This window comes from Cherax quadricarinatus, chromosome 7, assembly GCF_038502225.1.
Source record: "Cherax quadricarinatus isolate ZL_2023a chromosome 7, ASM3850222v1, whole genome shotgun sequence".
Classification (NCBI taxonomy): Eukaryota; Metazoa; Arthropoda; class Malacostraca; order Decapoda; family Parastacidae; genus Cherax; species Cherax quadricarinatus.
The window spans coordinates 2,304,560-2,320,208 of NC_091298.1; the positions used below are offsets into that span (position 1 = coordinate 2,304,560).

The following is a 15,649-nucleotide window of genomic DNA, read 5'->3' on the forward strand; positions in this document are numbered from 1 at the left end:
GATGGAAGGAATATTTTGAGGAATTGTTAAATGTTGATGAAGATAGGGAAGCTGTGATTTCGTGTATAGGGCAAGGAGGAATAACATCTTGTAGGAGTGAGGAAGAGCCAGTTGTGAGTGTGGGGGAAGTTCGTGAGGCAGTAGGTAAAATGAAAGGGGGTAAGGCAGCCGGGATTGATGGGATAAAGATAGAAATGTTAAAAGCAGGTGGGGATATAGTTTTGGAGTGGTTGGTGCAATTATTTAATAAATGTATGGAAGAGGGTAAGGTACCTAGGGATTGGCAGAGAGCATGCATAGTTCCTTTGTATAAAGGCAAAGGGGATAAAAGAGAGTGCAAAAATTATAGGGGGATAAGTCTGTTGAGTGTACCTGGTAAAGTGTATGGTAGAGTTATAATTGAAAGAATTAAGAGTAAGACGGAGAATAGGATAGCAGATGAACAAGGAGGCTTTAGGAAAGGTAGGGGGTGTGTGGACCAGGTGTTTACAGTGAAACATATAAGTGAACAGTATTTAGATAAGGCTAAAGAGGTCTTTGTGGCATTTATGGATTTGGAAAAGGCGTATGACAGGGTGGATAGGGGGGCAATGTGGCAGATGTTGCAAGTGTATGGTGTAGGAGGTAGGTTACTGAAAGCAGTGAAGAGTTTTTACGAGGATAGTGAGGCTCAAGTTAGAGTATGTAGGAAAGAGGGAAATTTTTTCCCAGTAAAAGTAGGCCTTAGACAAGGATGTGTGATGTCACCGTGGTTGTTTAATATATTTATAGATGGGGTTGTAAGAGAAGTAAATGCGAGGGTCTTGGCAAGAGGCGTGGAGTTAAAAGATAAAGAATCACACACAAAGTGGGAGTTGTCACAGCTGCTCTTTGCTGATGACACTGTGCTCTTGGGAGATTCTGAAGAGAAGTTGCAGAGATTGGTGGATGAATTTGGTAGGGTGTGCAAAAGAAGAAAATTAAAGGTGAATACAGGAAAGAGTAAGGTTATGAGGATAACAAAAAGATTAGGTGATGAAAGATTGAATATCAGATTGGAGGGAGAGAGTATGGAGGAGGTGAACGTATTCAGATATTTGGGAGTGGACGTGTCAGCGGATGGGTCTATGAAAGATGAGGTGAATCATAGAATTGATGAGGGAAAAAGAGTGAGTGGTGCACTTAGGAGTCTGTGGAGACAAAGAACTTTGTCCTTGGAGGCAAAGAGGGGAATGTATGAGAGTATAGTTTTACCAACGCTCTTATATGGGTGTGAAGCGTGGGTGATGAATGTTGCAGCAAGGAGAAGGCTGGAGGCAGTGGAGATGTCATGTCTGAGGGCAATGTGTGGTGTGAATATAATGCAGAGAATTCGTAGTTTGGAAGTTAGGAGGAGGTGCGGGATTACCAAAACTGTTGTCCAGAGGGCTGAGGAAGGGTTGTTGAGGTGGTTCGGACATGTAGAGAGAATGGAGCGAAACAGAATGACTTCAAGAGTGTATCAGTCTGTAGTGGAAGGAAGGCGGGGTAGGGGTCGGCCTAGGAAGGGTTGGAGGGAGGGGGTAAAGGAGGTTTTGTGTGCGAGGGGCTTGGACTTCCAGCAGGCATGCGTGAGCGTGTTTGATAGGAGTGAATGGAGACAAATGGTTTTTAATACTTGACGTGCTGTTGGAGTGTGAGCAAAGTAACATTTATGAAGGGATTCAGGGAAACCGGCAGGCCGGACTTGAGTCCTGGAGATGGGAAGTACAGTGCCTGCACTCTGAAGGAGGGGTGTTAATGTTGCAGTTTAAAAACTGTAGTGTAAAGCACCCTTCTGGCAAGACAGTGATGGAGTGAATGATGGTGAAAGTTTTTCTTTTTCGGGCCACCCTGCCTTGGTGGGAATCGGCCGGTGTGATAATAAAAAAAAAAAAAAATGCTGTTGGAATGTCAGCAAGGGAAGATTTATGAAGGGATTCAGGGGAAACAATTAGCCAGACTTGACTCCTGAAAGTTGAAAGCACAGTGCCTGTAGTCTGAAGGAGGGGTAGAGATATTACACTTTGGAGGAGCATCTAAGCTATAATGTCAGCATGCCTCTGGCAAGATGGTGGTGGAGTGAGTGATAGTGAAAGTATTTCTTCTTTTTCTGGTCACCCTACCTCAGAGGGAGATGGCAATTGTTGTAAAAAATAATAGGTGACTACATTCATATCCTGTAATATGTTTGTTTACTGTTATACAAATTAAGTAGAGCAAAAAGGCACTATGCATTAATAACAAAAAGGCACATTACCCCTTCTGGAACAATACACAAATAACCCGCACATAGGAGAGAGAAGCTTATGATTTTATCATTATTTGCGGGATATTTTTGTATTGTGTGTTATAAATTATTTGCAATATAGTTCTCTACATGTCCTCAATTTATTTTCAGTGCTATGACTTCGACTTTGTTCTAGTCAGTCTTCACATTAAAACCATTCAAATTAATAAAAGAAAAATAGAAAAGGGAAATAATGTGAATAAAAATGGAAGCAAGAGTGATACAGGAACAAGCAGCAGTGGAGAATCGCAGAAAAATGCTGAGTTATCCCAGCTTGCACCTCTAATTACTGCAATGAAAGAGAAATTAATGAATGAGAAGAATGTAATACTTTTAGGTGACTTCAACTTACATCCAGATGATGCTGGTGAGTTTTACTTTGTATCTGTAGCCAGAGTTTTGTATGCTTTTTTTTTTATATAATAGTTTTGCATCATATTCCTGGTGGTAGGAAATACAGGATCTGCACTCTGAAGGATGGGTGGGGAGATTGAAGTTAGTGTTAGAGACAACTAATAGAGAAAGTTTTTCTTAGTATCATCAACAGGGAGAACAACAGGACACATTTGTAAACTACAAAATAAATGCAGCAGAAAGAATACAAGAAATTAATTTTTCACATATAGTGAGAGGAGGTACTAGCATGTGTTACAACTAGAGTACTGAAAAAAAAAAATCAATATTTTCCTCCACCTGTTCGGGTCAAATTTTATATCAGGTATATGACCTTGGAAGTTTCTGAGTTAGTCACCAGAGGAGTTTTAGCAGCTACCTGCACAGTTCAGATTGCTTTGGTTTGATATTTGGAGTATCTTACATTTACCATTTGATTAATTTCAGCCTTGCTATTGAATTCTGGTATATCTGTGAAAATGTAATGAATCCTTACTTGGTGTTGGCTTACTATACTGTACTGTTAATGTATTGCATCCAAGTTAATTATGTGTATTATCTAATTTAGTCCAGGTCCCTCTGGAGTCTTGTAAAATGACTCTCTAATTTTGGGTTCTTTTTTTGCAAATGACTTTGTGTGAACATTGTTTATTATTACTCAAATAATTTTTCATATTCCATCATCTGATTTTTAAAACATTAAAGAATAAAAAGGCACAATAACATGACTGGAGCCAGACACACACAACCTGCATATAGGAGACAAACTTATGATGTTTCAGTCCGACTTGCACCAGTGACTAATCTCACTCTGTGTGACTAGTTAATGGTCTAAGTCAGATCAAAGCATCATCGCAAGTTTCAGTCTCCTTTGTTCAGGTTATTTGAGCATTTAAAAACATTTACTGTATTTTGCATTGAATCTATAAAATTATTTATAGACAATGCTTAAACATATTCTCATTTCAGCTTTTGATGTATTACGAGAAGCATTTTATAGCAACATTGTTCCATCAGAAGCCTTTACTGATATTGTTGATGACAGTGATGAAGAGGCACAGTCTTATGACAACATATGGCTCAACCCAAACACCAGAAAAGTTTATACAGGTTAGTTGGTGTATTATAATAAATACAGTAGGTTGTCAATAAGTCAAAGTGCAAATTGTTCAAGATGATTTATTGTAAATTTATTTTGCTATTAATGTGTATGGATAAGTGTGCACCAGAGTGAAAACTTGACATAGTCAACAATTAGGTGTGCTGAAGTCTGTGTGTATGATAAACTAATTACGAGTTTTATCATCAGTTAATTTGTAGATTTTGTCAATGATTTAATATGTACAATTGAACAAATGATGATGAATATGTTTTCTTCTTTGGATCACTCTGCTTTGGCGAAAGACAGCCCTTGAGTTAAAAAAATAATAGAAGGGGTGGGGACTTTCAAATACTGTGCATATTTGCCAAGACAGCTATTGAATGAATTACATCTGATGTGTTCCTGTTTTTTGGTGGAGAGGGGGGACAGGGTCACTGTACTTGGTGGGAGATGGCAGGTTTCGTAAAATAGCAGTACCTTTTATAATGAATAAAAATGCTAAGTTTTACCTAAATATGGCCTTGGGAAGGTAAAGTAGGCATCTTGAGGCCCCACCTCATTAAAATTCTACAATAAAAAGGGAAAAAATATTTAGCCAATGAATCAAACAGGATGAGGCAGTGAATTTTTTCATGGAGGTAATTTGAGAATTTGAACATTTTTAATCAACACAGGTTCTCTTGTAAGATTGTGTACTAACAGAAAGATTATCAGATTTTAATAAGTTTCAAGAATCATGCTCAAGTCAAAATAATTCTTTCAGATTAGGCATGTACAAATACAGTGGTACCTCGAGTTTTGAACAACTCCCAACTCTAACAATTATGTGAGAGTATTTTTGTAAGTGCTTTTGTAAGTGTATTTTTGGGGGGGTCTGAAATGGACTAATCTAATTTACATTATTCCTTATGGGAACAAATTCGTTTGGTATCGGCACTCAAACAGCCTTCTGGAATTAATTAAGTTCGTAACTCGAGGTACTACTGCATTATATTAGTCATATAAAATATTGTATCGAGATTGAAGACTTATATCGTCTAGGTCAGAGTATTCTATTTTGTTCTTCAATTCAATGTCAATAGATGTGATGCTCTAACTCTCTTATTTTACCTGATTAAGGAGCTTGTGAAAAACTGTGACGACAGCTGTGCTGATACACAAATTCATATATGGTAGACATGTCCTGATCTTTAATGAAATTAATATATAAAGTTTTTAGACTCTTACAACTGTAGCAAAAACTGCAAGACTGTCTCATAGAGGACTGCATCAGAAAGTAATATATTTGAGCTTCACTGAGGCCCTCCATAGAAGACTCCAGTGTGCTGAAGAGAGCCTGAATCTAAGGCAGAAATATACAGAATATATTCTTCTTGCCTATTGTTCTGTTTCTCTCATATAGGTTTGATGGATCTGTGTGTATGTTTTCAAGATCATTTTGATATATAATACCTTTGCTTTACAGGCAATTGGGGAGTAGTGCAACAAGGCATGAATCACCTGGCTATTCCCTGTGGCTGGGGCTGGGGTGGTGTGGTCAGTAGCCATTATCCAATTTACTGTGATCTCTGCACCCACTCTGACTTACATCAAGGACAAACAGACATACTGCAACCAAATGGAAATTTGGAAGAGGTATCAGTATGAGATGAGCATATTTTAGCTCAGCTGCTAGAGCCTGTAATTCATCCATCCATAAATCTTCCCTCTTGCTGCCTTTCTACTTTAAATTGCATTATAAATTTTAAATTTTCCATGAGATACTGGACCTTAATATTGTATTGTTAAAGGATATTAATTTGAACTGAAATTATTCTTGGGAATTTTTCCTTTTAATGCAATAAAAAAACTCTTGGCTTCTAATAATGCACACATTATTCACTTGCTTATTGCACTTCATGAAATTAAACTTTAGAGTCATAATAGCAGCATCCTTCTTATAATATAATACATTTGCTCTTCTGAACTGTATGATACTGTTGATAATGATTCTTATATGTTATAAATGGTAACTAATTTACTGTAATTATACAAGGGATGTAAAATAATTGCATATACTGTACATTGTGTTCATGAATGTAACTAAGGATTCTATAATGACTAAATTTTATTTTTACTTATTAATTATATGTTAGAACATGCTTTATAGAAAATAGGAACAAAAGTCATTATATTAAATCACACTTGAGTGAAGGGAAAAGAGTATTTGTTTCCTCACCTGTCTTGTAAGTGTAGTTACCGCAGTCATTATCTCAGGGTGTGAGACAAACTTGTGAAACATACCTGCCATGACTTAATTAAGGCATTTTCAGATTTACTGTGATACACTCGATGCCTCTAGTTAGTAAACATGCTCAAATTATCTTACAGTATTTATATTGGTAGTCTTTAGATTGTTAGAAACTAAGCACACACATTATTATAAATTCAACCTTAAATGCCATCTGTTTGTGTGACATATTAACATTTACCTTTTTGTAAAGATGTTAAATATACAGAATCTTTACCAAAAGTTCTTATTTACTGTCTGTATTTATTCTGGCATATGCCCGAAGCAGTGCTTGTAGTATTTTAGTTAAAGATATCTTTTTGTGGGTCTGCCTTTCTGTTGCAGCAAGAAAATGAGTGTTCCGTTAGCAAGAGGAATGTCAAAAGGTATATGGATACATGTATCCTGTTGAGGAAAGAAGGTAAAGGTAGATAAGGTAAGGAATGTGAAAAACATAAAATATGGGAAGGTTGAAATTCGTAGTATGGGAGAGACATTGTAGAATGGAACACTACTGAGTGATGGTTCACAATAAATATGTTGGTATTTTTTTTTTTTTAACAAGTCGGCCGTCTCCCACTGAGGCAGGGTGACCCAAAAAGAAAGAAAATCCCCAAAAAGAAAATACTTTCATCATCATTCAACTCTTTCACCTCACTCACACATAATCACTGTTTTTTCCGCAATGCTCAGAACACAACAGCTTAGAAGCATATACGTATAAAGATACACAACATATCCCTTCAAACTGCCAATATCCCAAACCTCTCCTTTAGAGTGCAGGCATTGTACTTCCCATTTCCAGGATTCAAGTCCGGCTATATAAAAATAACCGGTTTAAATAAAAATAACTGGTTAATTTTTTTCTTATTATTTTTAGTAATTATTACAGGAAAAGGGGAGCTTAGGTTTATTAATACACTTTTTTTCCTTTTAACATGCTGTCTGTCTCCCACTAAGGAGGGGTGACTCCAAAAAAGAAAACACATTAGCCATAATTCATTCAATAGCTGTTTTTGGCAGAAGTGTGCAGACATCACAATTCGAATGACCTCCAAACTGCAACATCCTCACCCCATCTTCAGAGTGCTGGCACTCTGCCTCCCACCTCCAGGTGGTAAATATATTTTATTTTGATTAAATTTTAAGAACATTATACTGGTTGATTAATGGTTAAGAGGGTGGACACAAGAGTTGTTGCTTGATTCTCATAAAGTCAAGAAAGTGAGTATAGTTGACAGTGTAAGATAAATTGGCAAATAAATAGAAAATTTTGAACACTGACAAAATTAAAAAAAAGGCCAGGAAGACCCTGTAAATTATAGGTCTTTCTACATGAGAAGAGTTGTTGTAAAATATGTTTTTACTAAGCTATTAAAGGAAATTGGACGAAACACTTGTAAAAATGTTTTGTATTATTACATTGCTGTTCAGTATAAATAACTACTACTACTACTACTACTATTACTACTACTACTACTATTGCTACTACTACTACTACTATTACTACTACTACTACTACTACTATTACTACTACTACTACTACTACTACTACTACTACTACTACTACTACTATTACTACTACTACTACTATTACTACTACTACTACTATTACTACTACTACTACTACTACTATTACTACTACTACTACTATTACTACTACTACTATTACTACTACTATTACTACTACTACTATTACTACTACTACTATTACTACTACTACTACTACTACTACTACTACTACTATTACTACTACTACTACTACTACTACTATTACTACTACTACTATTACTACTACTACTATTACTACTATTACTACTACTACTATTACTACTACTACTATTACTACTACTACTATTACTACTACTATTACTACTATTACTACTACTATTACTACTACTATTACTACTACTACTACTACTACTACTACTACTACTACTACTACTACTACTACTACTACTACCACTACCACTACTACCACCACCACCACCTCTTCCTGCCTATATATAGCCGTCCTGCTCCACTTCTGGTTAGTGTGACTTTGTAAATGGTCCATGTCTGACCGAAACGTCGTCGTAAGCTTCTCTCTTCTATGTGCGGGTTATTTGTGTACTGTTCAGTATATGTATTATAGACGTACTATATATATATATTGACTGCAGGGATTGAGACAAGGATGAAGGGACACAGGTGAAAGCTGTAAACCAAAGTGGAAAAAGCAATGTTTCCTAAGGAATTACAATAATGTGAAGGCAGTGATTAACCCTTTGACTGTCGCGGCCATATATATACGCCTTACGAGGTACCGTGTTTGACGTATATATACTCATGAATTCTAGCAGCTTCAAATCAAGAAGGAGAAAGCTGGTGGGCCCACATGTGAGAGAATGGGTCTGTGTAATCAGTGTGCACCACATAAAAAAAAATCCTGGAGCATGCAGTGCATAATGAGAAAAAAAAACTCTGACCGTTTTTTTTTAATTAAAATGCCGACTTTGTGGTCTATTTTCGTATAGTATTTATGATTGTATTCTCGTTTTCTTGGTCTCATTTGATAGAATGGAAAACATATTATAGAAAAAGAGATGATTTTGATTGATTTTACTATAAAAAAAACCTGGAAATGGAGCTCAAAGAAGGGAAAATGCTTGATTTTTGCCAATGTTCAAAAGTAAACTAATGACATCATTGTCCAATAAATGTCCAACTAGCCATTCTGATATGCAGTCATGAATGGGTTGATGTTATTTATACAATTATTACAGTATTGGAGTAGTCTCCATAATAGTAAATTTTCTATTTTTTGTTTGAATAAAAATTCAAAATTGAAAGCAAGAGTAATATCAGAGGAGCCTGGAGACATGACTGATGAACAAAGAAAATGTTATTTTAGAGCCAGGAATGTCTGCATTGTTCATTCTGGACCTTATTTTGAAATTGTCATATTTTTTTAATTTTTGTGAAATTGGCCAAATTGCAAATTTCTGACCACGTTATTGGGTAGTTGAAATTGCTAAATGGGCAGTTTATTGTACTCAATCAATAGAAAAAACCGAGTTCTAAAGAAATAGCTATGAGTTTGGTCGACTGAAACGAAGGAATTAGCCGAAAATAGGGCTCAAAGTGGGCAAAATCGCCGATTTGTAAATATCGCCAAGGTCACTAACTTTGCGAGAGTGTAATTCTGTCAGTTTTCCATCAAATTTCGTTTTTTTGGTGTCATTACAATCGGGAAAAGATTCTCTATCATTTCATAAGATTTTTTTTTTTTTTTTTTTTTTTTTTTTTTTTTTTTTTTTTTTTTTTTTTTTTTTTTTTTTTAATTTTGCGACACCAGGAGACACCTCAGGATTGGGGGTTGCGACAGTCAAGGGGTTAAGTGAAACACACCGGGGAATGAGGTAGTAGAGCCTAACTCTATTTACAAGTGTTCAGGAGATAGTGTCATTTAGGTTGATTAATTATCGATAAAGAATTGGGGGCTAAAGACCTCAATCTTTATTTGAATACAAGTAGGCAAGTACTATATATATTTTCTACCTTCAGTTTTTCCTGATATCAATATTACTAGTTATTTCCTTGTTACAATTTTGAGGGTAGCCCCAGCATTCCAGGGTGCTTACCAAAAAAACATAAAAAAAAGTGTCTACCTGCCCTACCCTTCAGTTGTGGTTGTATTTGTAATAAAGCAATTTTTTTCTAGGTGAAATATAGCTAAAGGTTGTTCTTGGCACCCAAGAGATGAATTTTGGTGACTTGATATTATATATACAATAAAATATGGTTGCTAAAATCTTTGGACCTAAAAGTTCTCAGATGTACATAACTAGTCCCCAACTGATATACAGTACTTTCAGTGGGAATACATGAGAGGGGGCATGTTTCAATGATTAATTGCCAGGAAGGGTCAATTTTTCTGCAATTTGGCAGATAATACTTTAATTTATGTCCATATATGAAGTCAGCCAATTGAGGTTAGTGCAATCTTAAATTTAATGTTTATAGAGTGACATATTTTAATTTCAGAATAATTTGATATTTATGTAATAATACTGTATATTCATTAACTATTAAATAATCTTTTATAATAAAAATATTTATATCTTACAAGTAAATACATTTATTATGAATATCTATTATATTTTTCATAAAAGTTACATATATAGTCATCTATCACATTTGTGTTACTTTTGTGATTTGTTATTGTTCAGAAATCTATTATCTTTGTAAAAATATTTGATGTGTATAAATGTACATTTTACAAGTTACTGTAGTTTACATAAAATATTATTAATACACTTTAGAAGAGTATGTGGAAACCTAGAATGACCTGAAGGAAGCAGAAAATATGCCAGATAAACAAAACAAGCATATTTCATCTCTACAATAAACCAGGTGTCACAGTCATGATGCTCCCAGTTACAAGTGCTTACCCATTTCTCCAATTTGAGCCTTCAGCATCACCATCTAAATGCTGTGTTTTCTTGCAAAATGAGAATGGCAAAGATAAGGGAAACAGTAAAAAAAAAAACAAATAATAAAAAACACAAATTCAGTAAATCAAATTTCTAGGGTCTCTTGACAACTGTTGTCTCTTGTGGGAAATTTTAAGAAGATAATCACAGGGTTTCACAGTAATTACTAAAGGCAACCAAACTAAAGAAATACAGACTTTCATAAAGTCAAGAACAAGAAATGCACATGTTAGATGTCTTTGGCTCTCCATGGGGAAGTGGAACAGAATTCTTCCTCCGTAAGCCATGCGTGTTGTAAGAGGCGACTAAAATGCCGGGAGCAAGGGGCTAGTAATCCCTTCTCCTGTATAAATTACTAAATTTAAAAGAGAAACTCGTTTTTCTTTTTGGGCCACCCTGCCTTGGCGGGATATGGCTGGTGTGTTGAAAGAAAGAAAGAAAGATGTCTTTGGCAACCTGTTTAAAACTGCTAACAACTTACAAAACCATCAAACCCAGTAGTCCACAAAAAATCAAGAATTATTAACTAACAGTGAAACAACTTTGTGGTTTACTATAATGAACTCAAACCAAATGAAGCAGACACACTCAGACTATAGTGTCTCATCCTGCCGACATGTACACAAATCAGACAGTAGCAATGGACTGACAGATGGACAGTATGTGATGTCACTCATGTTCCTTATGGAGACCTGATTAAAATAACATACTGTAGACTGATAAAAAGGAAATAAATACTGCAGTCTACTGTGCTATCATATAAAAATCATGAACATTAGATAAGCTCTATCTATACCTCCCCTTCTCATTTGAACTGTGCTGCTGTTCCTCTGGCCTTTTTATGTTCATGCCCTGTATTCCCTAAGGAATGCAAGAGCACCCTCATAAAGGAGACAAAAGGCATGTTGTATGGCTAAGTCAAAGACCATCTTCACAGAACTGGTCTTCTGTCCAGGATTTCATATATTCATGTGGCTTCTTGATTTCCATTGGATACATGTACCTCTCTTCTGTCCAGTCATGCTGAAAATAGTCTTCTATTAAAGAATAAATTTGCCAGTTTGTCAAATTTAAGGCCTATCTTGGCTACTCAGCACCATTTTATAAAGGCTGTCTTCTTGCCATGAGCAGAGAGACAGTCTTTGAGAGAGGTGTCATAATTTTTCCTGGTATTTTGCTCAATACTCCAGAGAATACATAGTGGCTGCTCTCTTCTCACCTTTACCTTGCAGCTAGGTGTCCAGTGATGTTTTAGTCAGCTTTTTGCTGCTGCTTTTTTTTTTTTAAAGTGTACATTAAAATACCTATCAAAATCGGTCTCAATAAAGTTTGGCTCCATCACTGTACAATTTCTATTACTGAACACAGTGTTATAATTTGTTTTTTAGCACACTGGCCGTCTCTCAGCAGCAACCTCTTCAAGGGGGGCTCCTTGGCGTGGTGAAGAGGCTCTTGGTCTGAGGAATTAGACCTGTCGGTCTCCTTCCTCATTCCTCCTAGGAACTATCCCTCCCCAGTCTCCCCTTTTTTTATTCTTTTTTTATTTTTATTTTATTTTCTTCTTTCTTTTTTTTTTCTTAAAAACAAAAAGAAAGAAGTAACCTAACCATGGCAGCCCTAGTCCATGAACCTGATTCCCCCGGGCCCCTTCTTGATACCGCACCCTGTTCTGACCCCGCCTCGTCTTTGGACCACTCTTCGGACACTCCTCATGCCTCTGTACCTCTTGCCGGTGCTGTTTCCTCACCCGCTTCAGGTACTGAGGCCTCGACTGACTCCTTCGATTTATCTGACTTCCGCTCTCCTTTGACTATGCTTCCGGCCTCTCCCTCTACGGTGTGGTAATTTTCGAATCGCCGGCCCGTTCCGCATCGGACCAATTCTGGTCCCACGCCTAAACGCCAACGACAGTTACCTGCTGATGATACTTCTCCACCTTCTCGTTCTTCTCAGAAAAGATCAACACGTCCTGCACTCCCTTTCCACGCTCAGTTTCAGACTGCACAATGAACTAAATTCTTCACTTTACGACCGACTTCCTCTACCGCCTATCTTTCCGACCACAGTATTGCCAAGGCACTCTACGCCATGTTGGTAAAGATATTTCTTTTCATGCTCTTAAGAGCGGTACGCGCATCATCACTGTACAGAATGCTACCCAAGCTCATGATCTTTCTCTTCTTTCCCATATAGATACTGTTCCTGTCACTATTGAAAAACATCATTCTCTCAATTCTTGTAGTGGTACCATCATTCTGCCCCATACCATAGTTCAATAAAATTTCCAGACATGTGGCAATGACATTCTTGAACAGCTGGAACTCCAATATCTCCCAATCCTCAAGGTAGACACTTATGTTCTTCCTGCCCGCGGGCGGAGACGATACCCTAGCAATGTGGCTCGTTTATCTTTTGACAGCCGTGAACTCCCGTCCTCAGTTTATGTGGCAGGACATCGGTTACAAGTTCGAAAGGTGATCCCTACACCGCAGCAGTGTAGAAATTGCTGGCGATTTGGCCATCCAGCTAAATATTGCAGATCCATAGCCGAATGCCCAGTCTGTGGTGCCGATGACCATTCTAATACGTCTTGCAATCGACCTCCCTCTTGCCTTAATTGTCATGAGACTCACCCTTCGTACTCTCGCCATTGCCAAGTCTACTTAAATGAGTGGGAAATCCGTTACCTCAAAGGGGCAGAAGGTCTCCCTTATGCCATGGCAGTTTCTCATCTCCGCCTCCGAGGGAGACTACCTCGTGTTTCTTATTCCCTTGTTTCAAAACGTCCCCCCACTTCTGGGGTCCCATCTTTTGCAGCCTCTTCTGTGGTTACCTCTCCCATAGTCACTCCTGTATCTAATTCTTTTGCTGTCCTAGGCTCAGACGTCCCTACTTCAACGCCTCAGTCTGTTCACGCTTCTTCGTGTTCTCCCTCACAAGCCTCAGTATTGACGAGACCTTGTACGACACCTCCTCCCAATCGTTCCTCTACTTCTCAGAAGTTAAAAAAAGGTCCTTTAACCCCTCCTTCCCTACTTCCACCTCCTCATTTTACCTTCCCTTCTCTGTACCGGGTTCTTCCCCTCTCACTGGCTCTGTTACAAGTGTAGAGGTTCACCCTCCTTGTACTATATCTACCTCCCCTGTTCCCTCCCAGGTTTCTTCCTCTTCTGCCACCTCCCAGGTTTCTGCCTCTTCTGCCCCCTTCCACACTTCTTCTCCAGTTCCCTCCACCCTTTCGCCCCCCCCTACCTTGGTACAGTCCATTACCGTTCCAATCTTTACTCATCCTCCCCCTACCATCTCCAATATTGTCTCAAATACGACGTCTCTGAATTCCGAAACACTTGAAGCAATCTCTGAATATATTGCAGAGACCAAACCATCAATGGACACTGATCCACCCTCTGTTCCTTCTCTCTCCTCTCCTCCATCTGCGCAACTCCTTTCTTCACAGCGCACCATTCCTTCGCTGCTTGAATGTTTTCCGCTGCCTCCGCATGTGGACTTTTCTAACCCCTCTAGTCCATAGGAACCCTTACCTGCGGATTTCAAGTATCTTTATCATTGCCAATCATGGCCTATTTACAGTGGAATATACGCGGCCTCATGGGTAATTGGGGTGAGCTTCAGATGTTACTCTCCCAGTTTTCCCCTGTTGGTGTTTGCTTACAGGAACCAAAATTACACTCTGCTGTTATCTCTCCCATCTCAGGCTATAATTTATTGTATTCGTCAGATCCTTTTCCTGATGGGACCTTTAATGAAAGTGCCCTTCTTCTACGCAGTGATATTCCGTACCATCAGCTATTTGTTCGTACCTCGCTGCATTACACAGCAGCCAGTATCCACTTGCATAGGTGGTATATGCTCTGTTCTTTATATCTCTCTCCTTCTCGGGCATTATCTATTCCGGATATTGCCTTTCTTGTTTCGTCATTACCGCCACCAATTCTGTTAATTAGCGATTTTAATGCCCATCATTTCCTCTGGGGGAGGTCTCACTGTGATTCCCGTGGCATTCAGTTAGAGGTTTTTCTTGCCACCCACCCCCTCCATGTTTTAAATACAGGTACTCACACCCATTTTGATCCTCGGACTCACACTCTCTCTTGCATCGATCTCTCAGTCTGCTCTTCCTCCGCCGCATTAGACTTCACTTGGTCTGTTCTCCTGGACTTACATGACAGCGATCATTTCCCAATCATTCTTACTTCCCCTTCATATTCACCACCTCTTCGCATCCCACGCTGGCAATTTGATCAGGCAAATTGGAACCTTTACTCACACCTAACTGTTTTTAGAGAGGTTCCTTCTTTGTCCTCCATTGATGAGCTTTTACACCTCTTCTCGTCCTCCGTTTTAACCGCCGCTTCTAATTGTATACCCCAAACTTTGGGCAGGCATTCTCAGAAATGCGTGCCTTGGTGGTCTCCTGCTTGTGCTCGTGCAGTACGTTTGAAGCGCGCTGCATGGGGCAGGTACCGGTACAATAGAACCACGGAGAGACTTCTTGATTTTAAGCAGAAGCGTGCGATCGCTCGCCATGTCATCCGTGACGCTAAACGCACTTGCTGGCGAGATTATGTCTCCACCATCACCTCTGCTTCCTCTATGAGTGCAGTCTGGAAAAAAGTACGAAAACTGAGTGGTAAATATTCTCCTGACCTGGCTCCTGTTCTGCGGGTTGCCGGAGTTGATATAGCAAACCCACTAGATGCTGCCAATGAAATTGGCAATCATCTGGTCCGTATTTCTCAGGGACTCCATCTGTGCCCCTCGTTTCTTTCCTCAAAGTCTGCCAGAGAGTTAGCACCCTTGGACTTTTCTTCTCTCAGAGAAGAACAGTATAATGTGCCTTTTACACTTCAAGAACTGGAGGCAACAGTCTCAGCTTGCCGATCATCGGCAGCTGGGCCCGACGACATTCACATTTGTATGCTACAACAATTACATCAGTCAGCCCTTGCAGTCCTATTACGCCTTTACAATCTTATTTGGTCACAAGGAGTTCTTCCACAGCTGTGGAAATCTGCCATTGTTCTCCCTTTCCGCAAACCAGGCACTACGGGACATGAAGCCTCCCACTATCGTCCCATTGCTCTTACCAGTGCAGTTTGCAA

At 38.6% G+C, this 15,649-nt stretch overlaps 1 protein-coding gene across 5 annotated transcripts in view; it reads left to right on the forward strand.

Moving 5' to 3' along the window:
• The window catches only part of LOC128686798 (endonuclease/exonuclease/phosphatase family domain-containing protein 1), a 36,110-nt gene extending 25,488 nt beyond the window's left edge, over nt 1–10,622 (forward strand). For all 5 annotated transcript variants that reach the window (XM_053773888.2, XM_053773887.2, XM_053773889.2 and 2 more), the window contains 4 exons: nt 2,399–2,654; nt 3,650–3,790; nt 5,248–5,417; nt 6,397–10,622. In XM_053773888.2, coding sequence (XP_053629863.1) covers nt 2,399–2,654; nt 3,650–3,790; nt 5,248–5,417; nt 6,397–6,486 — 657 coding nt within the window. In that variant the 3' untranslated portion in view covers nt 6,487–10,622. The remainder of the gene's footprint in view (nt 1–2,398; nt 2,655–3,649; nt 3,791–5,247; nt 5,418–6,396) is intronic.
• The last annotated feature ends 5,027 nt before the right edge of the window (nt 10,623–15,649 follow it).